Below are 25398 nucleotides of genomic sequence, written 5' to 3' on the forward strand. Positions count from 1 at the left end.
TTAGCATTTCCTTCAAGATCCTAGCTCTTTGTAGAGATACATAGCCACTACAATCTTGAACACTCCCCTGATAAATAATTTTCTGTGAATGTGATGTTTTACAGAGCTGCTACAGAAGAATCCCGAGGATTTAGCGATGAATGCTGCAGACAATTATCGCAGAATTCAAGAAGAGAGATACATCATTGATAGATCCATACCCTTCATAGATTACGGAAAGGGATGTAAGTACAGACAAACCTCGTTATCTCAAACTCCATACAACCATGAAAAAAACTTTCAGATATCAGGGGAATGCTGAGATTCGAAATATCCATCAGGGTATAATACTTAAGGAATATGTGGTTGATACTTAATCACTTCAACATATTCATGGTATTCGAGATATTGGTGTTCGGGATACCCAAGTTGAACGGAAGTTCAACTGTATTTTAAAATGATGTGTCAAGTTTCATAAATTGTTAATAGTTATTTAAGGTAAAGGGCAAAATACATTATGTAGTATTGAGAGTTTAAAGCATACAGATATTTTATTTTCATAATGTTTATTACAAAAATTTGAGAAAGAAAATTGAATGTAGGTTTGCCCATCCCCCCCCCCCCCCCCCCCAAAAAAAATTATTGCATGTTAAGGTATGTCACTCGTCAGCCTTTTAGAAAAGTTCAGTCAGAACCTCTAACTTAAAAACTATTTATTACAATACAATCTTTATAACATATTTAAATTAAACAATGTAAAATGTTCAACATTCAATTAAAAAACTGCTCAAAAATTCATAAAGAAACAAGATTTATAAGGGACTATTTCTTGTGGTGGAAGGATATTTAGCAGAAATTTCTGCAAATCTACACATTTATTATATTTAATATCTTGGAACTTTAGCCTCACATATTTTTACTCAGAGAACATATTCCGTTATGATATGCCTGGAATATTATAAAATATGTGTCTATTTATATTTTTATAACAAAATTTACACCTTTGCTCAACAAATTTTGCCAAGAAATGAAGATATATTTAAGAAGTCAAGATAAAATTTAAACAGTTTTTTGCCAGAAAATCGCATATTTTGACCAATATTTCAAAATTTACATCACTGACCCCAAATTATTTCTTTCAATATTTTAAACTACTCGATACTTTTGACCGATCAGCACTTAAGTTGTAAAAAGTTTGATACAAGAAAATATTCTATTGCCTATTTAGATTTTTAATACCCCAAATATGAGACTTTTTTTAGTGCAAAAAGGTCACACAATAATTCACGCACATGAATTTGCATGATTTGTTCAATGATAAATATTATTCAAACTATTTTACGTAAAATAAGATTATGTTTATTGCCATGGTTACATCTGATAAAATATGATAACGGTTAAAGTGATTAACCAAAGAGTTACAATTTAAGTGCAAAAAGGTCAACTTAATTGTACCGTAGCTCAGTTAGATGCACACTGACACTCCATTTTCTCTGCGATTTGAGTCATACTATATGAGTACTTATCCAAAATATACTTCTCAAAAAATCCTTGATATAAGAAATTTCACGAGTGACATACCTTAATGCTTCCTCTAAAATTCTTCATCAAAGTAGTAAGAGTTATTTCCCTTAACAATGCTTTCTATTTTGTTTGTTTATTTTTCAGATCGTGTGGGCAGTGAGTTCTGGAAACAACAAGAGAGATTTGGAGATGAGGAAACTGGCATACAGTAGGTGTAATCTTAATTATTACATAGAAAAATTAAATTGTTCATTTTATTTTGTAACTTTGTAATCGCCTGAGTAAATTGATGTTTAAAAATTGGATGGGGATATTTGTTTGTTTTTTAATTTCATGGTTAATCAAATGGTTAAAACTGTTTTTCCTTGATGTACATTTTGAATTTACTGAATGGAAGTAAATACAAATTTAAGAACAAGACAAAGATTAAAGATTGATGAAGCACAAGTGCACACACCAATGAATTTTCCAAGTTTGCTTGAAAATAAAATCTAAATCCTTTTCATCTGAATTCACTGCACTGTTTTGGAGAATCTAAGAATTTTTTTTATTTCTTTCAGTATGACATTGACTAAATCAGAACAGGGCTACCCACCCCCTGTAGAACATATCGGTGTTCCAAAAGCCATCAGGAACGAGAAGGGGTGGAATTGGCCCCCCTATCACACCACCCCAGTGCACTACCCCTGGCACAAAAACCCGTACCTAGAGGAACGAAAGAACCAGCTGAAGGAAGTCATTAGTGAACTGGATCCACATAGACCGGTAGGTAGTAAAAAAAAATGTCAGGGAATTTGGTGATGGCCAATATTAGCTTTTGTATGAAATCAAAATTCTCCTCATATGTAATTTGTGGAACATGACATTGCCAATAAGACAATATGAATACTGCTGTAAAGTTGGTCATTTGAAAGGGAATGATCCTTTATTGAAATTTATTTCAGCATTGTATGTTAATTTTTCCTTTAAAATAATAGTGTCATAATTTGCAAAGATATGCACACAAATTAAACAATGTGCCATTTAAAAGTTTACTGTTAGTAGTAAGGTATCTTAAAATCTTATAAGATTTAATAACATAAAAATATAGCCTTACACTAGCTAAGTTTTTGCCTCAACTTTGTTGAAGAAAGAAATAACTTGGGACCCTCTGTTTTTGTAGGAGTTTGACAAATTGGAGATCATAGGGACGGCTAATCCAGTGAACCATGAACGCGTCCAGTCTAACCTCGGGATGGTCGAGGATGAGGAGAGACTGACTGACGGGGGTCTAGACATGGACTACATGTAAGTACAGTCAAACCTCATTATCTCGAACTCGATGGGATCGAGAAAAAAAACTTGAGATATCCAAGGATTTGAGATATTGGGGCAAAATACTTAAAAAGAATGAGTAATTTGTACTTCCAAATCACTTCGACTTATCCATGGTATTCGAGATATCAGTGTTTGAGATACTGGAGTTCAACTGTAAAATAGGTAAAAAGTTTGTAATTGTCTGTTTGTAGCTCAGATGGTACCTTTGAAATAGAAATGTGAAATAAACCTTAATTTATCTTAAATCATCTAAATTTATCTTAAATCAGTATAGTTGTGTGCTTACACATTAGGGATGGGTATGGGCAAAAATTTCGTATTGTGATATATCACAATTATTTTCCAAAAAATCACGAAAAATCGTGATATTTTTACATACAATTTTTACTACAATTTCAAATGAATTTCCTTAATTAATATAGTGCTACAATAAATACCATGAGATGGGTGAAATTTGACCTTCATATCAACTTAAAAATATTCCAACTTAATTTTCTTTAAAAATACAGAGAGCCTCCACAAGAAATAAATGACAAAGATGAGAGCAAAGATGAAGCAGTCTTCGGACCATCCATCAGCTTCGCTGGTCAGCCCGCCCGCTGGACAGGGGACAGTCACAGCTATGCTGACCAGATTGGAATTGAGGCCAGAGTGACCTTTGAGTCTCTGGCCGGTGACAGGGTCACGTCGTATCTGTACATTGTGAATGACGGAACCACTGCTGTATATTATGATTGGAAGGTTAGGAATTTTTAAAGTTTTATGGAAAAAATGAAAGTAGAGAATGAAACTAGGGAATTATATGGTTGAAATTTTAAGATGAAGTACTGTAGTCTAGATTTTTTTGATTTTCATGTATTTATTTATTCTGTTTTCCATCCACAGAGGCTTCCACGAGAGAACCCTTTTGACCTAGTTCATGCCAGAGTCCAGAGATTTTATTTCAATAACAGCAGTGGTATGTTTGTCACTTTAAAAGTATGGTTTTGCTTTTAATGTTGTATGGCAAAGTTAATAAGAGACATTTTTCAAAAGTCTCAATTTCAGTGATTGTGGGGAATGTTTTGTGTTAGAAGTTGTAAAGAATATGTTAGGAATGCATAGTTAGTAACATTTTGAGAAGGCAGCTCAAAAATATTAAGATGTAATTCTCAAAGAATGACACTTTTTTGTGTGCAATAAATATACACTTATTTTCAGTGGATGAATCTGTAGCTCTCTGGTTGTCCATCCCAATTTTTTCAGCCAGTGAGCTACAGATCTGCAGCTGCCTAATGTTATGAAAAGTTGTTAGAGAAAAAGTTACACATTGTATAAATAAAGTCCCTCTGCCGAGCCCCATGTCACAGTAGGTGTTAGCGATAAAAAGATCCCTCACTGCTTTTTGGCCATAATTAAGTGCTTAGAACAGGATTTCAAAGGCAATTGGTGGCAGCCCTTATGAGTGAAATACTCTCAAAGAGACATGAACAAACAAAATAAAATAATAATGATCTGATAATGTAATAAAATTCTGTTCTAAAATACTGTACACATACTTTTTTTTCAACTGTGTCATAATTCTGCAGAATCATGATTTCTGGTTATTCTACGGGTAGAAATTATGTGGATTTTTTAGAGTCCCACTATGTGCCTTAAATGTACTTTAAGTATGCTGGGACAAATTTCCACAGAAAATTTGTGACTGCATATATAGCATAAATTAATACCACATGGAAAAAACCATATCTACAGTAGTCATGGTAAATACAAAAAGGAAATCTATGAAGTGTGCATTTTTTTATTTATTCAATAAGTCAACATGGTGATTTCTATTTATTTCACTCATCATTTTTACTTATTTTCTATTATTTTAATGACATTTTTGTAATATTTTTAGACTTTTTTTATGTCACATCAGAGTGTCATTCTTTTATTTTAGCACTGGCAAAAGTTTTTTTTTATGCCCCCCTATCGAAGATTTGGGAGTATATAGTTTTTGCCCTATCTGTCCGTCTGTCTGTCTGTTTGTCCGCAAAAACTTTAACATTGCTCATAACTTTTGATTGGTTGGAGCTATGGCTTTCATATTTCACATGTGTATTCTTTGTGACAAGTCCTTTTTTTGGGTACCATCATATTTGACCTTTTGACCTTGACCTTGGAGTTTGACCCAGTTTTACAAAATTTCACCCAACTTTAACCTTGGCTATAACTTTTGAACGGTTAAAACTAGGGCTTTCATACTTCACATGTGTAATCCTTGTGACAAGGCTCAGGTGAGCTTTCACAGTGGGGGATACACATTTTATATGAGAATGTATAGGAAAAAAATCGTTAAAAATCTTCTTTGCAGTAGGAGCAGGGTTTGAATTACAGATCAAGAGATATGAATCAGACCCCCCTTTCCCCTCCCTCCCCCTCCCCCCATGGGGTTATAAAAATTTGGCATATGGATATAATCTAGCCAAAGAAATCTTTTTAAAAAATATTGGGACATGATTATTCATTGCAGATCTACTTATCTTTTAAGGATGCAAAAGTTTTTTGAACAATTTTTTAAACATTGAAAAAATTACATCTTATAAAGTTGTGACATACATGTGATAAGTCAAAGACCACAAAACTGTACAGGAGCCATAAAAAAAATGGAATTTGGGTGAAAAAACTGTACACTGCCTATCAAAAAGCGGTACAAAAAATGGTATAAAATATCGCTTAAATTCTTCTGAAATTCCATCGTAATCATTGTAATAAACATCGTATATTTTTTACCTACGAAGATCTGGGTCAGATTCACGTATATTAAGACTAAAGTCATGTATATCAACTTTAGAAGTTAGCTTAATTTTTTTCAATCAAGTTACGTATACAAAACATTAACAGTAATTAAGTACCCCTTAAAAAATAAAGCTACCTAAAGGGGTATTTGATACGGATTTTTAGCAAGATAATTATCCCAATTGGCAGTTCACACCTTCGCACGCGATGGTTTGTGTACACTACACAATTATCAGAAGGTCAAGTGTCAAACACAGGTGACGTTTTCCAGTGTCTCGCGAGCGAGAATGAGAGGAAAATGGTGGCATTTAGCGAGAAATTCAAAATACTGTACAAATTTTCATATTCCGTGAATCTTGGTGTCCCGCCGGTACACGATGAATGGGCTCAAAAAACTGTACATTTTGCGTACAGCCTGTACATATCACATGTATGTTGTGAGTATTGTGTTTACCTATATCATTTTCAACATAGGGTAGCAGCATTTACCCCCAGGAAAAATGTTCAAAGAAAACAAAGTAATGATCAGTAGATATCACTTTTGTTTACTTAAAAAGGGGAGAAAAATACTTGCAGATGAAGTTGTCAATTAATATGTCTTGAGTATAATAATGCACTTAGTCAAATAATGCAAATTTAGCAACTTCAACATCAAATTCGTCTGAGGTCCTGGTTGGATAAAGCGTTATTTTAACGATTTGGATAAATTAAGTGCATGTAAAAATTTCAACAATCCAGATAAAGTGCACATAAATCAAACTATAATAAATATTTTCTTGTATGCCATTTATACTTACTTTCTATTATTAGTGAAATTATATTTCAAAGTTTTATTAATATATTTTTTTTTATCATTTTACGTCATTTTTTAATATTTGCAGTTTCATTTTTCATAACCTTTCTAATGAAACTTACATAATGGTCGTTATGATAGGCCAATTTGATATCCATAATTAACCAAAATATTATGACATTTTGATTAACAAAATATTCTTTAGCAGTTTTGGATCATTATCATGTAAATGTAAGTAATAAAAGAAATAAGGCATTATATTTACATGAACATTTGTTGGGATTTACAATGCACTTGGTATATGAACAATCTTCTGCAATGCCCATTGGTGCAAAAGTGGCTTCCAAATAATTCTGAGAAACTACCAATTCTCATACAAGACTATAAAAACGATTAAGTACAATTTTCGTAATTTTTTTTTCTAAAAAAGAAACATGTAAGTTTAATATTATTCTAAAGTTTTGACAATTTTCATACCTTCGTCTGTGAAACTGCTTGCATTATATTCACAACCTTAAAAAATAGCCTATTATGTAGGGATGTCAATTTTGTCAATAATTCATATTTGAATATTCAATGAAAGTATTCGAATATATTCGAATATTCGATAAACGCAGGTGAGTTAAGGCTAGGTATAGGCATTTCTTTGCAAATAAACTAATTAAAATGTCTAAGGACTATATCTATTATAAGGGGAAAGTTAAAACTTATTGTCTAATACATACTTGGTACCCACGACATAAGATAGCCAGTACACATTATGACGTCATATTATGACGTCATTGTTCTTTACTACACAAAATTATAATGGACATCAACAAAAATGCTTCGGCGCAAGGGCATGCTCTATTTTATTCAACTGAAACAAGGTATATTTAGAAGCAAAATATCACAAAGATTGCTAGTATTTCTGCACAAATATCAACAGCTCAATTGTATAATTTCTATTTGAAAAGTTTTAAGTTGAATAAGGGTAAAAATGTACAGTCCGGTACATGTTTCCTCAAATTCCGATGAAATGAGAAAATGCCTAGGATTTGTGCAGTAGTTTTATTAATCTATAGAATATTCTTCTTAGCATTATACAATTTTTATGTAAAATTTAATAGGGTAATCCCTTGCGCCGAAGCTGTTTTGTTGATATGTTTTATAACATCAAGTAAGTAAGAACAATGACGTCATAATATGACGTCATAATGTGTACTGGCTATAACATATTGTGAGTACTAAGTATGCATAAGAAAATAAATCAAAACTTTCTCTGAATAATAAATATACCTCATATGCGTTTTTATTAGCTCATTTGCATAGAAACGCCTATACCCAGCCTTAACTCACATGCAAAATCTGTTTTATTTTAAATATGCATCATCCTACTTTCATGAAAGGTTTAGCGTAGGTATTCTTATATTGGAAGTAAAATTGTATGAAGACTTTTGTAGGTGTACAATAAGGAATTCCATTTGATATTTGTCAATGCATGTTTGAAATAAATATTTGATTTAAATGTAGAAAAGTATAATTTTAACAAATGATACACATGTTTTTACAGTAGCTCCAACTGAGGAACCAGTTGTCCTACCAAAGGCAGAATAGTCATATACTTTTCAGATTTCAATGCATGTAATTAATTACAATATCAGCCTAATAAGGGATATAATTATAATCTTTGATACAGTGTTTTTAAAATATAAACAAACATTTTCATAGACAATTTTTCCAGGTAATTAACTAATTTCCTGATAATAAAACATAAAATTCAGGATTATGTACAACCCAAGATAATCAGGTAATTTACACATTTATTCTGAAATTTAGCCCTTTAATTACAATATTAATTACAGACTAATTCTATCAGAAAATCATTTAATGATCAATTAAATTTATTTGATAAGTATACTCTTCACGTCTTTTAGATATTCTTAGAAAGTTTTCATTTTGTCCTCGATTTTAGATCCAATGGTATTTAACTAATAAAAACTATGAAAGTACTTTTGTATTACATGTATATATAAAGCATTAATGTATAATTTTTCAACACCTTACTCAAAACAAAATAATTTAGTAGATCTGTAAGAAAGTAGTGAAGGAAATCGCTAGAAATTGATCGCTAGTAAATTAAACGGGGATGATTCCAGCAATGTTCTAATCAAAATTTATTAATCACAGTACTTTTTTTATGAATTAATCTGAAAAACACCGAATATTCGAATCTTAAATTCATATTTGAATATCAACTCATCGAATGAATATTCGAATGTTCGAATATTCGTTGACATCCCTAGTATTATGTTAAGTGATGATCGAGTTTTGTTTTAAGGTATGTTTCGTACCCCCATCAGTTAAGATGTTTGGCAAAAATACCATCTTATTTTTTTAGTATAGTTTCTTTTCAATCAAATGAACCAGTTAAATGAGAAATTGCTATATACTGTTCATCGTATCAGATAAAAAAAAATTTAACTTTCATGAAGAATTGGTATTGAACCTGTTAAATAGGTAAAAATTACCACCACAAAATTGCCTTGTGTGCACTTGCTCAATATGTATGACATATGTAGACCATTCCAAGTTTCTCCTTTGTTAGCGTCTGTATGCACTTTTTGTACATGATGTAACTGACGTACTTAGACCAGAAAAAATACACAAAATCAGTAGTCAAGAAATAAATTCTGTGGTTGAAACTTTTCAAATTGTTTCAATTTCTTTCTTTACTTTAATTTTGAGAATATACCAAGTTTTACTACTTTGATTTTGCAATAAAATATTATATCTTTCTAAGAGAAATATAGAATTATGAAAGCAAATCCTTTGAAAGGTGTCTTTTTTATGACTCTAGTCTTTAAGTGTGTGTTTTATTTTTTGGCTTTGTGTGTTTTTTATGAATATGTAGATAGGCTCTTGGATGAGGGTGGGTACTAAACAGCGAAAAAACTTAGTCTTAGAATAGCCTCATTTGAAATCCTGCCTTGATCTTCCAGTTTACAAATGCATACCCATATATTTCTTTTCATTACATTTTCAACAGTGAAATACTGTTATTTATTGAATAAAAGTGATAAAATGTTTTCATAATGTGAAGAAATATCTGATGTGCGGCAAAACTCAAGATTTTCCTTCCCTTCATGAAGTGTTGTTAAAAAGTACTCCCTGACCTGCTGTAAGATAGTGAGAGTAAATAATCATCCTGATAGAGACTAAAACTGTTTACAATTTTCAATCTCAAAATCGCTTAGCAGACAGTATGACATATCATTGTGAAGTCACAGCCTACGACACTACATTATGAAGAGACAGAGGCAAAGGGAAAATCAAAGAAAAAATCTAATAAAGAGAAAATTCAACGTTTTTTATCTGAATATGGAATATTCTTGGATATGGAATTCATTTCACTTGTGAAACAGGATTTTTTTTTATGTTTTTACTGGTGCGTTGCACTCGTGAAAATGTCAAAAATCCTCTGTTCCAGCTTGTGAAATAAATTCCATATCCAAGTATACGAAGCATTGAATATCCTCTATTTATTAAGTGAGTGATATCCACTGGATAAAGGGGTTAACATGATAACTACAATATGTGTATAAATATCAAGTAATTCATCATCCAATTTCAAGACCCCTTGGGTCCAGAAGAGATTTAAAGAAGAGATGTGCATGTAAAAGTCTTCATTTTTTACTTTTTCTTAAATTTTTTTTCTAATACAGGGAAACCCTACAGGAAATTTTTCAGGGGTTAGGAAAATGTTCACAAATTATCTATAATGGTGACTTTGGAATCATTTAATTTGTAGGGGTATTTTTTTTTTCTTTTCTATTCAAATTTAAAGGTGTATGTGGAAGTAATTTCATCAGTGAATGTTATTATGAAAGATGAAGTTTATACACTGTAGAACAATTTTCCTTTATAAGAAACCTGTTAGTTTGTGGGTAAAGGTGGTGTTGCCCATGAAATCAATGAAAAAATTGAACCCCCACAAAATATAATGATTCCAAAATATTATTTTGTTTGGTTGCAATATCCAAAAGTTGTACTTTACAATTTTGCTATTCTTTAAGATTAACATGTTACGATTCAGATTTAACTTTCTTCAAGTATTAAGGTATGAATTTAATATGATTATGTTGGTGTTTCATTTATTTAATTTAATTTTTTTTTCTCAAAAAGAGGAATAATGTTTATTGAACAATGAATTAATTTGAAGTCTTTCTTAATCCTTGACTTTGTACCCTGATACATACCCTGTAAATTTTAATGGAATAATCATCCCAGCCCTACTGTGTTTCATGTAAGTTTACCTACCGGTATTTATCAAGTGAAATCATGCTCACCAGAGACTGGTGCTTCCTTTTCAACACTCTCATGAATATTTTCTAGGTGTCATTTTGCCAGGAGAAACCATGAAGTTCCCATTTGTCTTCAAGTCCCCCAATGCAGGTGTCTTCTCGGAGCAGTGGAAGTTTGAGACTCGACCGAGTTTATGTGGGGGAGCTGCATTAATTGTGACACTGAGGGGGATCGCTTTGCAGGAGGATAAATTCCAGAAAGAAAGGGAGGAACTAGAGGTAAGAAACATGGGGTGGATCCAAGAATTTACTAAAATAATGTGTAGGACATGGGGTGGATAAAAAAATTAAATAAAATAATGGGTAGGACATGGGATAGATCAAAGGATTTAATGAAATAATAGATAGGACATTGGGTAGATTAATTGTGTAAATAATAGTGACTTCTGTTAATGTATGACAGACATGCAGTTAACAAGTGCTTACTATAACAACCCAATCAATTAATATACAGCATTCATAAAAGAACATGGTGATGTCCAACGTCGGTGCACGTGATGGGGGGAGGGGGGATCTTCCCTAGCCAAGGTTTTCCATCCCCTCTGCTCCCCATTGGCAGCGGAGTGGACTGAAAACCCTTGACTAGCGAAAATGGAGGGAGGGAGAGGACAGTGGGGGGGGGGGGGGGAAGGGGTTGAAAGAAGCTTTACGGTCTCTAAGAAAGGCTTGAAAAATGTGCATAATATTTAGACATGGTTGCACTTTCTTAACAAAACAAAAACAAAAAAACAGACTATTTTTCCATGATTAGAATAATATTTATCTTTTTTATCTTGGTAACTAATTGTGATGTCATTAACATGTAACACAAAAACTTTTTTTGCCTAATAAAACAATTAACGGTTTGAGCTTTTACATTCTGTCGCTTGTACTATATACAATTTTATCAGACAACAACAAGGGTTAGAAAGGTCAATGCCATTAAACGTGTTTTCTTTATCCTCAAACATCCTTATATTTATAATAATTACATCAAAGAATATTCACAGTTCCGTTACAGAATGTAAACATTGTTTGAGTTACCGGTAATGTTTTTGTGCACGTATAGGCAATTTATTAGTCACTTTTCATCAAAACAGTCTCGGACTGATGTAAAATAACAAATATTCATGATTGTATTGTTTTTTCAAAATATTTCTGTAAATCAATTCATTCGTGAGAACTTTATTTTCATGTGATTATGCGAGACTGTCTGCTTTCCAAAAAATCATTCTTGTATATATTACTATAGATGATATAGAGCAATGACCGAAGTAAAATCTTAAAAATTTGGTCTGGCTTATAAATCCCAAATAACAATCTCATGAAAATATGGTGTCATTGAAATTAAGTGATCTATTGTATATTATGAGAATGTAGAATTTTCCTAGAATATGCCTGTGTTGCACGTTTTCAGTCAAGATATTAAGATTAAGAGGAGCTTTATTTAAGGTTCATTGTCCCTCTGATAAGAGAGACAACTCTCACTGCAATTAAATGACTGTTATTCCCATTACAAACTGTCAAATGGTGATTTCAGTCAAATTTTGCTCCCAAAAGGTATGCTTAAATTGTTTGCATTTCAGTCATAATTTAGATTTGGGAAAAAACACTCTCATGAATTTTTTGACAAATCTTATTTTTGTGAACAGAGGGATATGTTAAATCTTAAAAGTTATTTTTCATCCAGAAAAGGCTCTTATTTTTAACAAATAAAGAAATTTTACTTTTTTTTCTATATTTTATTCTGCTTCATTAAGATAGACTTGATTATATTTGTTAATAAGAAGTTATTCCTACTGTCCAACGTAGAACACAACTTGGGTATTGCCCGGTGTTCAGAGTACATGTTTCAGTGTTCAAGATACCAGAGTTCCATTTTATTATGTTTTTTATTACAGAGAGACTTGCAGCAGAAGCAGGCTGAACAGGTTGCACGACAGATCTTGTATGACATCATCAGTGGAATTAAATCTCCCGACAGACCCTCGTCACCAATCGATGCTTACATCACGGATGAAGAAATCTTCCACAGAAATAATCCCAAGGTAGAGAATTAATCAGTTTAGGTGTCAAATTCACATATAGTGTTAAGTTCAAGAGTTTCAAGGTAATTATAATGTTTGTTGAGAATGTCAAGGTCACCATTTAATATGTCAAGGTCATCAGAGAAGTTTTACAATATGACAAAATGTGTCAAAGTTAGGGACTAAAAGTTTTTATGATAATAGGCAAGATTTCAAAATACACAATATTTGGATTGGATAGGATTTACTGTATATGTGTTGAAGTATTTACATGTAGATGAAATACATGTACCTGTATTCTACTTTTAGCTTCACTACAATCACACATTGGTCGGGGAACTGAAACAGCTGTACCTAGAGATTGCCCCCGAGGAGGATCGAGAGGGGCGGGTGTGGGACCTATCAGTAGAAGATCTCAAAGACGTTTGTTTTAATGCTTTTTCTTTGTGTTCATTAATCCACATTAGTGATTCTGAATGCTTCACAGAATCTCTAATCCTGTGCTTCAAGAACAAATAATTTCAACTCAGAATAAAATGTTCTTAAAACAAAAACAAAAAAAAAATGGAAATTTATCTCTGTATAGATTTTTTGTCATATTTATGTTGAAAAAAGCATATAATGTTTCAGTAGTAAGAATTATGATACTATAACTATTTATAAGAATAATCATGTAACTATTATTATAGGAGCAATCATGTAACTGTTACTATTTATAGGATTAATCTTGTAACAGTTACTGTTACTATTTATAGGAGATTGTAGCCATGGATGAGGATGATGAAAGAAAAGAGAATTTCCTCCATCAACTGAACATCATCATCTCCAAGATGTCCTTCTGTCCAAATAAACCAGTCAAGAAAGATCTGTATAAAGTGGGGTAGGTTATAACTCAAGAGATCTGTATAAAGTGGGGTAGGTTATAACCCAATAACTCCAAGATGTCCTTCTGTCCAAATAAACCATTCAAGAAAGATATGTATAAAGTGGGGTAGGTTATAACTCAAGAAAGATCTGTATAAAGTGGAATAGGTTATAACTCAAGTAAGATCTGTATAAAGAGGAATAGGTTATAACTCAAGTAAGATCTGTAAAAAGTGGAATAGGTTATAACTCAAGTAAGATCTGTATAAAGAGGAATAGGTTATAACTCAAGTAAGATCTGTATAAAGTGGAATAGGTTATAACTCAAGTAAGATCTGTAAAAAGTGGAATAGGTTATAACTCAAGTAAGATCTGTATAAAGAGGAATAGGTTATAACTCAAGTAAGATCTGTATAAAGAGGAATAGGTTATAACTCAAGTAAGATCTGTAAAAAGTGGAATAGGTTATAACTCAAGAAAGATCTGTATAAAGAGGAATAGGTTATAACTCAAGAAAGATCTGTATAAATTGGGGTAGGTTATAACTCAAGAAAGATCTGTATAAAGTGGAATAGGTTATAACTCAAGAAAGATCTGTATAAAGTGGGATAGGTTATAACTCAAGAAAGATCTGTGTAAAGTGGGGTAGGTTATAACTCAAGAAAGATTTGTATGAAGTGGGGTAGGTTATAACTTCGTATAGTGTATATACTCCCCTTAAAGTCTGATTTTTGGGAGTTAGATTTTGATCCAAAACTCCAAGTCCGACTTAAGGCGAGCCCAAGAAGCATTGGTATATTTCTGGATTTCTGGATTGTAGGGAGACAAGGGATATAACTCTTCAACCAAACAAAAACATGGACGAAATAAATTAAATGGTAGCTGTTTGATTTGTTGAGAATAAATGGTGAAATACCTATATCTTATCCAAGTTTTTTCTATGTTTAGCGTCCACCCATCTTTCAAAAGCCTGCCTACCTATTCGCAAAAAACACACAAGCCAAAAAATAGAACACAGACTTTTTAGTCATAAAAATGATGTAATTCAAAGAATTTGATTTCATTAATATTTTTCTTGTAGAAAGATCTATTCATTAGCAAATCAAAGTATTGAATGCTTAAAATATAACTAATATGAAATATATTGTAGGCAAAAATTTAGAGAAATTGACAGAATTCAAAGATTTTGACCAGAATAATCAATTTCAGGACTCCTGATTTCGATTTTTTTTTTCTGATATGGGGTATCAAAAACCAAGGCACATGCGGATGCTAAACAGAGAAAAAAAACTTGGAATGGCCTTATTATTGACACAGGTATATACATTAGATCATTAATATGAAATTTATTCGTTGAGAATGAAAGATTTAATATCTGTGTCATTCCTCATAACATTATTGACTGAGTGAAAAAGTCATTCAATGAGACATTTGGTATTCATATGATATTTACATTAGTAAAATCTCTTTGAAATGATTTTAAAAGTTAATTGTTTAGTGAATTACCATTGATGTCATCTGATTAGGAATATGGTTTTTCCTTCAGTGTCATGCGTATGACTTCACCCCCAAGTAATCCTTCCTTTATACAGTTAAACAATAAAGAAGACCTGATGGCTGGGGTTACCTGTACTTATAAACAGTATTTCAAAAAACATCCCCAAAAATCCTTCCACAGATTTTCAATTTATGTCATTTCAATGGAAAAAAATAATCATATAAATGGTAAATATAAGTACTGTATACAGGGAAATTTTCGCCCCCGTTTTATATTTGCACCTTTTGCCATCATCACAATTGGGCAAATTTCAAAGAAAACGGCATTACCTCTTAAACAGAACTGTGTCTGGGCGAATTCTAAATGGGGCAAAGTTATTTGCAGGTGTGAATGGGTGAAAATAAGGTGGGGCAAAAATAACTCTGTATACAGTAACGTCTATCATAGATTTGAAAAGATCATGCAGTTACTTCCCTTACACGGGTATTTTTTCATGAATTACTAACAATCTTTTTGAAATATGCTGGTGTAAGGATTTTTAGCATCAGGAATCTGAGTGGTTTTTGTCCCCATGCTTTCACAAAAGTGAGGGGACATTAAATCTCATTCTTCTGTCAGTCTGTCTGTCACAAAAACTTTAACCTTGGTCATAACTTTTGAATGAGAAGAGACAGGGCTTTCATATTTCACTTGTACATTACCTGTGACAAGACCTTTCCAAATATACTATGATTTTTGACCCGGTGACCTTGACCTTGAAGTTTGACCTACTTTTCAAAAATTTTAATATTACCGTATATACTCGCCTATAAGTCGGTTTTTTGGGAGTAAAATTTTGGTCCAAAACTCTAGGTCCGACTTATAGGCGAGTCATAAAAAGATTAGTACTATCTGGATGTCGAAATGTAGTATGGATATATCATATCATTTATGCATTCTAAGATTATACATAAAGTTCAAGTATTTACATATTTTAATAACTTTATTTTTATTTAAAGTGTGCATTATGTATTTTTCTTAATGATTTAAAATTAAATATCGGTGTCATTTCTAAGAATATTAACCAAAACCAGGTTAAAACATCAGAGCATTGGTTTGAAATTGTCAACTGATTCTAACAAAAAGTTGTACCAACTTATAAGCGGGTCAATGACAAATCCCTCTAAAATAACCTCAAAAACTACAACCGACTTATAGGCGGACTGACTTATAGGCGAGTATATACGGTACTTTAAATTGGTCATAACTTTTAAATGAGAAAAGATAGGGCTTTCATTTTATACATCATGTATATTACTTGTGGCAAGACCTTTCCAAATATACTATGAGTTTTGACCCCATGGCCTTGACCTTGAAGTTTGACCTACTTTTCAGAAATTTTGATTGAGAAGAGACAGGACTTTCATATTTGACATGTGCATTACCTGTGACAAGATCTTTCCAAGTGTACTATGTTTTTGACCCCTTGACATTGACCTTGAATTTTGACCTACTTTTCAAAAGTTTTAACATTACCTTAAATTGGTCATAAAATTTGAATGAGAAAAGATATGGCTTTCATATTTAACAAGTACATTTACCTGTGACAGGACCTTTCCAAATACACTGTGGTTTTTGACCACATGACCTTGAGGTTTGACATACTTTTCAAAATTTTTATCTTTACTTATAACTTTTTGATTGAGAATAGATAGGCTTTCATATTTGACATGTGCATTACCAGTGAGAAGGTGTTTCCAAGCATGCTATGATTTTTTTTACCCTTTGACCTTGACCTTCATGTTTGATCTAATTTTCAAATATTTCATCAGTGTTGCTAACTTTTGGAGTGAAGATAGGTCATTCATATTTGACACGTGCATTACCTGTGACAAGCATTTCCAAATGTACTATGATTTTTAATTCCTTGACCTTGAAGTTTGACCTAATTTTCAAAAATTTTAACATTGCTAATAATTATTGATTTAGAGAAGATATGGCATTTACAGTTGACTTGCATTACCTGTTTCAAGACCTTTCTGATTATATACTCTGGTTTTGGATATTTTTTTTTAACATGTGCATTACTTGTGACAAGACCTTTCGGATTTTATTATATTTGACCTCATGACCTTGATCTTGAAGTTTGATTTATTTTTGAGAAGCTATAATCTTTGCCATAACTGTTATTAATTCAATAATTGATGTCTTTTTTGTATAATGTACAGACAAGACAGGGCACACGAACTAGACAGTTACAATATACCATGAATAATGGCATCCCATCCACTAAGACACTGAAAGCGGGGGACCACAATTATTTAAATTTGCTTGTTTTTTTTTTTCAAAAATGAAAGCCATTTTTTAAATCTTGCCTTCAATCATGCTTAATGGATATTGTTCTTTTTAGATGAGTTATTGATTTTTATACAGTAAAAGATGTGGTTGGCATAGTATGTCACTTCCAAATCTTTCCTCTTGGAGTTTCCCATTTAGCAGTTTGGGTGGGTGAGCATGCATCTAACTGTTAATGTCTTCAATATTGGAATTTCCAGGTATGAACTTTTGGTAGAGGCCGTAGACAGCATCGTTCGGGAGTCCTATGCGATAAGACACACAATGGGATTACCTGAGAGAGAAAACGATGACCTCCCAGATGACTTCAGTGAGTATAAAACCATAAAAATCCAAAACATTACGTGATGGATTGAATGAATTTTATGCAGTGGGCGTGTTTTTTTGTATATTTTTGTTTGTTTATATAAATTAATCAGATTCACATAGATTTATTGCTTACTTTATTTGCTATTTGAAATTAAAAAGTTACAAAGTAGATTAAAAATGTGTAGGATTAGGTGATTATGATCTCAGCTAGTTATACCATACTTTTATTTTTTTATTTTTAAGTTTTATTTTTTTTTAATTTTCCTAAATTTAATTAAGACTTTTATCTGAAAATGTTTTGTCACTGAAGCCGAAAATGTAGGCACACTAGACACAGCAGATATGGTCACCAACACTGAAGATGGTGGGTTTTTAGAACAACACTGTAGCCCATTATTGCATCACACATTTGTATAAACCCTGTAGTTTCTATAATCAGAATGATAGAACTATCTTGAAATGTCTTTATGGGAAAAAATTCTGGCATTTTCTTGTTTTGGTCTGCATTGAGTTGAATTTCTCACTGGTATTCAATGTAGATAATGTTCATTTAATTTCTTACTTTTTTAGTAAGTGACTTAAGAAAAAATAAATCTGTTTCTCTGCTGAATTTTTTTTTCTTTAATAGATTTTTTTAACCTGTGTGGGATTTTGCTTTCGTTAAATAGATCTATTGAGAAGAAAATGTTGATCTGTTTTGTCTATACCCCCCTTTTTAGCTGTGTGCTTCCAGGGTGTTGATCTTTTCATAGCAAGTAGCTGTAGCATTATATTAAGACATTATATAGGTTTTATATCATGATATACAGTAATTACTGTCTAGCTTTGTCTAAATTTGAAATATCACAATGAGATAAATGTTGACCCTAAATTTTTAAAAATTATATTATATTGAAAAAAAAGGACAAGTCTTTGAATGTGCTGTATTTTCACACAAAAATATACTTACAGCATACAGGATCTTTAGGAAAGTTACAAGAATGACTTCAGTTGTATCTGCATTCAGTGAGTGATTGGTTGAATACTAGACATGAGTTCTCCATTCTGCACTGTGATTGGTCAATCATTGATGGTTGATCATGTGACCTAACACTTGCTATTTATTGGTTCTTTAATTTTCTGTTTGAATGAGTGTCTTTAGGGTCTGACATTACAGTAGAACATTATAAGTTATGTGTTTCTTCTTCTGCTTTTAGGATTTCAATTAAGTTAATTTAGTGGGGTTTTTTTGTTCTATAAATAAAAAAAGACTATAACTACAGTTTTGTCCAATATTTGTCTCCACTTTTGTGTGATCTGGTGTTTGGGGTTTCAGAAATTTGCTCAGTCAAATCTGATCTATCTAACCAATATTTTTCTCCTATGAATTCTTTGTTTGGCCACAAGAAATGAACCAAAGGATATTTTCTTGAAGATAGCTGTGCTGTTACATCTTCTAAACATTATAGTGTGTTTTAAGTCATTTTTGATGTGCAGACAAATTAGTTTTAACATTCCTGTAGATACATTAATCAGAGATGTGTTACATTTGGTAGACATATATTTGTTTGTCATATCTGGTATTGTATGAAAACTTTTACTTTATGAATAAAGAATTTTTTTTGAAAAAATATATATATCTTCAGTGAAAAGCTATGACCATATAGAAAGTGAATATGCAGCTTATTCATTTCTATAACTGTACAATGTTTAGATTTGCAGTTTTGATTTCATTGCATTAATTTATCTTTAAGATTTTAAAGAAAGAAAAAAAGTATTTTTCATCAATTTTATTACCAGTATTTTTAAAAACATTAATTTTGACAAAAAAAGTTTTATGAGAATATTTATTTCCATCATTTTTGTCCTTCTCTCAGATGCGTCTCCGGAATCACGGTTAAGTAACCGTCGTCAACCATCACGTTTGTCTAATGCAGACAGTGACGTCAGTGAGTTATCTCCCCTAATAGTAACATAGAACTTCCTTTAGGATTATCTCCCTTTGTAACACAGACAGCTGTTGTAACGTAAAGCTGTCATAGAAAAATTTCCATTTACATCTTCAGATATTCAGCTTTTAATAACATAATGCATGTAACACTACTTAAGAGTCAGGAAAAATTGAGAGATTGCCTGCATGTTTTGAAATCAATTATCTTTATTTTGAAGTTTATCTACTTTCTTTTATGTAGAACAAAATTCTTTTTTTTTTTTTTTGGGGGGGGGGGGGGGTCTTTAGAACATCAGACTTATCACATTTCTTTTATGGTACATGTGTTTATATCACTTATAATTGTACATGTAAGTTTCTCTCTGTTTTGTTTTTATTTTGTTTTTGTATTTTTATATGCATTTTCTGAGGGAAAAAACTGTGATATTCCCATATCCAAGCAAAGCAAAAAAAAAAAAAATACAAAAGGAAAGAAAGAAAACAAACATGAAACAAAAAATATACATTGAAAAAACCACTAAAAAACATTCTTAGCAGTTAATTAAGAGAATCCTTGGGTTGATAAAATGCATCAACTTTCACAAAGTGAAACTGAAGACTCATTTGTTCAAAACATATCTTTATTTCTTTATAAAGGTGAGGGTCTACAATTCTGCTGTTCTGCTAAAGTCAGTCTAAAACTATTTTACATATATCTTCCTACCAACGATATCATGTAGCAATTAATGAATCGCTTGCAGCTACAATTATAATTCTTTTTAGCAAAGACTAATAAATTTTAATAATGTTATTTTTTTTTCAGGTGTAATATTTTTGATTTTGTAGGAAAAACTGCTTACATTATCAATAGAAATAGTAGCTACTTATTTTCCATAACTTTTCAGGATATACAATTCTTGGTCCAAGGGACAAGGATGGGCCGGGTCATAAAAGAGGGTCAAAAATTTACACTTTTTTCCATAAATATTCAGAGGACAATTTTTTCCAGGCCAAAGCAACCTGAAGGCGAAATCTGTTACAATCATGCCTAGAAACTGTTTTCAGGAAGAGTTAAAGATCATTTACATGTAACCTATATTAAGAACCATTTTCTGATAATTGGAACAAAGCACTGTTAACATAACTGAGTAGGTCACCAAATATAGTTCAATCAACAATTATTTTTCCTGCCATAAGGAGTTATTTTTGCATCTGTGATGCCAAAAAAGAAATCCAATTTGCATGGTCTACAATAGATCATTATATGTCTTAGACTTCTAGTTTTGTAGAAGGTTAATTGAAGTATATAGTCCAGAACTCTATTGCTTTGAATCTGTCATTCTTGACTAGGAATTGTTTTTCTTGGTGCCAGTCTTAACAGGGAATGAAATTATATTATGTGTTACTTCATGTGTCATGTTACTTTCAGTAAAAACCACATAGAATGTGATGTCATTTTCCTATAAAATTTATGCAATTAAAAATACATCTATACCTATAATTTTGACAGGGACACAAAAGTTCATGAAAAAAAAAGAAAAGAAAAACTCACATCCTAAAAAAACAAATGAAATTTCCCTCTATAAAAAATTCAAAATACTGGTTCCACTGACTGAAATATTTTTGAAAAATGCATAATACATGTACTACAATATAAATTTCAGCAGGGTTGAGATACACAATCCCATTTTTTGTTCTTTTTTCTTTATCTCTCTCTCTCTTTTTTTTTTTGGGGGGGGGATGGGGGGAGTATTAATGTCTTAAAATGTAGGCTCAACATTTTAGAAAGAATGGTTACTTAATTGAATTCAGAGTTGGTTTTTTTTTTTTTTAAAAAAAAAAAAAAAAGAGGATAATATACTTTGTGCATTATACAAAACAAAACAGATCCAAACTTCATGAAAAAGTTCCAACTGAAGCGTCAGTGGAAAAGAGCGTCTATCATGGTGACTGAAAGGAGAATATCCATATTCGGGAGAGGACCGGGTCGGTTCAGGTTACAGGGTTCAGAGTTCAAAGTTCATTTTCAAATTTCAGGTGTTCATAGTTTTTTTGAAAGTTTACCAAAATTTTAAATTACTTTGGATGAATTTTATTTTACAAGGCTTTGTTCAGCAAGATTTGCTTTCATAATTTCCAATTCTGAGTTATCTTGCATCTTCAAAAGAATTTTTTTTTACTCTATATATCTTTGAATTTTTAATTTCAATTAAGTTGATCAACATTTCAGCATAAATGATAAAGTATTCACTTCCTTAAAAAAGTTCATTAAATTTTTATGTGTCTTTTGTTATACATGTAATTTGTTTGACATCTGAAATATGTATTATGTTAAACTCATGATTTTTATGCCCCCCCCCCCCCCCCAGTCAAAGATTCAGAGGCATATAGTGTTTAGTCTGTCCATCACACGTGTATTCCTTGTGACAAGACCTTTCTTTGGGTATCAACATTTTTGATCTCTTAACATTGGAGTTTGACCTTCTTTTGCAAAATTTTACCAAACTTAAAACTTAACCATAACTTTTGAACTGTTAGTGCTTGGGTTTCTATATTTCAGATGTATATTCCATGTGACCAGACCTTTCTTTCGGCTCCAAGTGTTTTTACCTTTTGGCCTTGAAGTTTTGATCTACATTTGAAAAAAGAACTTTAATCTTGGCTCTATCTTTTGAATGGTTGGAGCTAGGGCTTTCATATATCACATATGTATTCCTTGTGAAAAGATCTTCCTTTGAAAACCAACAGTTTTGAATTCCTGACCTTGACCTTAAAGTTTGACCTACATTTGAAAAATAACTTTAACCTTGCCTATACTTTTTGACATTTGGTGCTAGGGCTTTCATATTTTACCTATGTATTCCTTGTGACAAGACCTTTCCTTTGGTACCAATTTTTTGGACCTCATCACCTTGACCTTGAAGTATGGCCTCCTTTTGAAAAACTTTAACCTTTGCCATATTATCTGAATGGTTGGTGCAAAGGCTTTTATATTTCACATATGTATTCCTTGTGAAAAGACATGTTATTGGGTACCACCATTTTTGAACTCTTGACCTTGACATTGGAGTTTGACCTACATTTGAAAAAAAATAATCTTGGCCTTCAGCTGCCATTTGGGGGCATCACATCTTTTTTTTTTTTTTTTTTTTTTTTTTTTTTTTTTGCATATCTAAGATATATATATTTATATTGGATTTTTTTTTTTGGGGGGGGGGGGATTTGCTTTTTTTTCTTAGCATTTCCTCCTAATTACATAAGCTGTATCAACACAGAATTTGATCCTCAAAATTACAAGGGTATTTCAGAACAGTACATTTACACTTCATTATTCTAAGAAAATTCCAAATTCAACCTCTTTCCCTTTTTGTATAATAGTTTTTGTTATAAGTTTTTGAATTTCGAAGCAATTTGAATTCTACTTTTTGCATTTTAATTGTCATATTTTAGTCTTAGAATGTGCACCTTTCATAAGTGCGTAGTCAGTTCATATTAAGTAGGTTAATATGTAAAATGATAAGATACTATTTATGGTCATTTATTTAACCAAAAAAGATCTTTTTTAACAAGTAAAAATTAAACCAATTAAATAAAATGATTATATTGAAATGTCAGTGATATGTTACTTAAAAGAACACATATTTGTTATCGTCAAAGTATCCTATTGATCTTTAAAATATGAACATTTCCTATGTGCATTTATGAAAAGGAAATTATTCTAGGAAATGTAATGTCACAGTAATTGTTACTTAAAACTTTCCAAATAGTTTTTAAATGGCTGATTTGGTTGTAAATTTTGATAATTACATGTGATAATTGAATTATTAAGTATTTAATTTCCTTTTTATTTACAGCAAATATTTTTAAATGACATTTTATCCAAAAAAAAAAATAGGACTCTTAAAAATGTTCTATACAGATGTTACAACCATGGAAAAAAGATAAAGACTTTCATACTTCATATCAGAATCCTAGTTACCTCTAAATCAATATTAATTTAATATATTTTTATCATAGTTGCCAGTTCTGAATAAGGCCATTATGATTCTAACTTCGTAGTAAACTTTCAAATATATATATTTTTTACTACCAACTTCTTATTTGCTGCTTTTTAATATCTTCAAATCATTTATTCAATACAATAGCCACAGGTCTTTCTTATTTGCCTTGAACTTTTCCGATGATAATTTCTGCTAATTTCTGCAAGATTTATAATGCTAGTTGATTGTGGACTTGAAATCATTATAATTTTCTTTCCTTTTTTAATTATGTAAAATACATTGTGAACTGTAAAAATTATGTATTAATTTGACATTTAAATTGATAATCAAGAGACACAAGTTTGTCTCCTGGTTAATTGAATGATCTTTTTTTACTCTTTCATTTAAATTTGGACACTGATATTAGGAATTTCCATTAGAAATGCCAAAGTATATATATTAACCAATAAAAATGTTATCTTGACGTATTTCGCAAGCATTCTTGAAAGTTTTAAGTCGTGTAACTATTAATTTTATGTAAAAAAAAATAATTGAAATGTTGCTGATTAATGATTGAACATATAAATGATTTGGGCTTTAACAGATAAATCTTTATTGGCAAGAAATTTTGTTTAACTGAAATATGATTCCAAGTGTACTACTGTGGGAGTGGGGTATACTAAGCATGTCATTTTAGCAATGAAAAAAAAAGATTTAGTAAGGTTTTTTATAGAAAAGACCTTAATTGGAATCTTACTTAATATTTAAAGATTTAAGCATATTTCACATATGATATTTTTCATCTCTGCTATTTTTCAACCTATTTGGAGTACAAATGATTTCAGAAGTAAATCTTTCCATTGAATTTATAGGTGATACCCGCAGTAAATCCAAGGCAGAGAACAAAGGGGCAAAGGCACCACCAGAAAAGAAGCCGCCACCACCAAAAGATGCCAAAGCAGCCAAAGGCAAGGAGGTGGGTTTGAGTTTGGGAATTCCATGCCAATGCATGGTTGTACTAGGGAATACAGTGAGATGTTGCAGGGTGACTCAGGGGTACTAATGATAGAACTGCATGCTGCAGGGTAGCCATGGTGTGGTGATCAAAGACTGGAAATTCTATGACATAGTATGGTTGACGTAAGGAATAGTGTGACAACTCAGGCAGTATATTCATAATAGAACCTTGTGCTGCAGGGCAATACTGTCATGATCCAGACAAAACTGTTTCTTACAGGGCAATACTTTGGTGATCAAAGTTTTATTAGAGGGGCAGTACTTTTGTAGTTTAGTGCAATAACTTGGTAATGCAGGGCAATAATGTGGTTGTCCTTGGATATAACTGTGTGGTAGTCTATATAGTTGCAATAACAGGGGGCTTAGGGTAATATTGTGGTACCCATTGATGCTACAGGGTTTAACTCAAGTATTATAATTCCAGATGTTTCCAAAAGTTTTGAATTTTTAAAATTCTTAAGTTTGAATACTTTATAATTCTTTAAAAAAAATTAAAAAAATATTTTTTTTAAAAATTTCACTAGTGAAGAAGAGGCAATATTTAATACAAATCATAAGGCCATCCTCAGTTTTTTCTCTGTTTAGCATTCACCCATCTTTCAGAAACCTCCCTACCCATTCAAAAAAAAACACACACAAGCCAAAAAATAAATTGCAGACTCTACGAGGGTTGATCCAAAAGTTTGTGGAATTTCTTTCTAAAATTTTATCGTGATGAGATTAAAGCAAACAATAGACATATTTATAAAATAGAGCCATTATGCA

At 31.5% G+C, this 25398-nt stretch overlaps 1 protein-coding gene across 4 annotated transcripts in view; it reads left to right on the forward strand.

Annotated features, from left to right (window-relative positions):
- LOC133198983 (MYCBP-associated protein-like) overlaps positions 1–25398 on the forward strand; it is a 56584-nt gene that overhangs the window by 21256 nt on the left and 9930 nt on the right. For 3 of the 4 annotated variants that reach the window (XM_061334880.1, XM_061334877.1, XM_061334878.1), the window contains exons 7-19: positions 105–224; positions 1648–1711; positions 2064–2268; positions 2666–2790; positions 3330–3561; positions 3706–3778; positions 10748–10935; positions 12597–12743; positions 13032–13145; positions 13478–13602; positions 17619–17728; positions 19584–19655; positions 24489–24592. In XM_061334880.1, coding sequence (XP_061190864.1) covers positions 105–224; positions 1648–1711; positions 2064–2268; positions 2666–2790; positions 3330–3561; positions 3706–3778; positions 10748–10935; positions 12597–12743; positions 13032–13145; positions 13478–13602; positions 17619–17728; positions 19584–19655; positions 24489–24592 — 1679 coding nt within the window. The remainder of the gene's footprint in view (positions 1–104; positions 225–1647; positions 1712–2063; positions 2269–2665; positions 2791–3329; positions 3562–3705; positions 3779–10747; positions 10936–12596; positions 12744–13031; positions 13146–13477; positions 13603–17618; positions 17729–19583; positions 19656–24488; positions 24593–25398) is intronic. The other variant, XM_061334879.1, reaches the window with a different exon arrangement.

Source organism: Saccostrea echinata, unplaced genomic scaffold (assembly GCF_033153115.1).
Source record: "Saccostrea echinata isolate AGI-Se365-2 ecotype Australia unplaced genomic scaffold, CSIRO_AGI_Sech_v1 ptg000033l, whole genome shotgun sequence".
NCBI classification, from domain to species: Eukaryota; Metazoa; Mollusca; class Bivalvia; order Ostreida; family Ostreidae; genus Saccostrea; species Saccostrea echinata.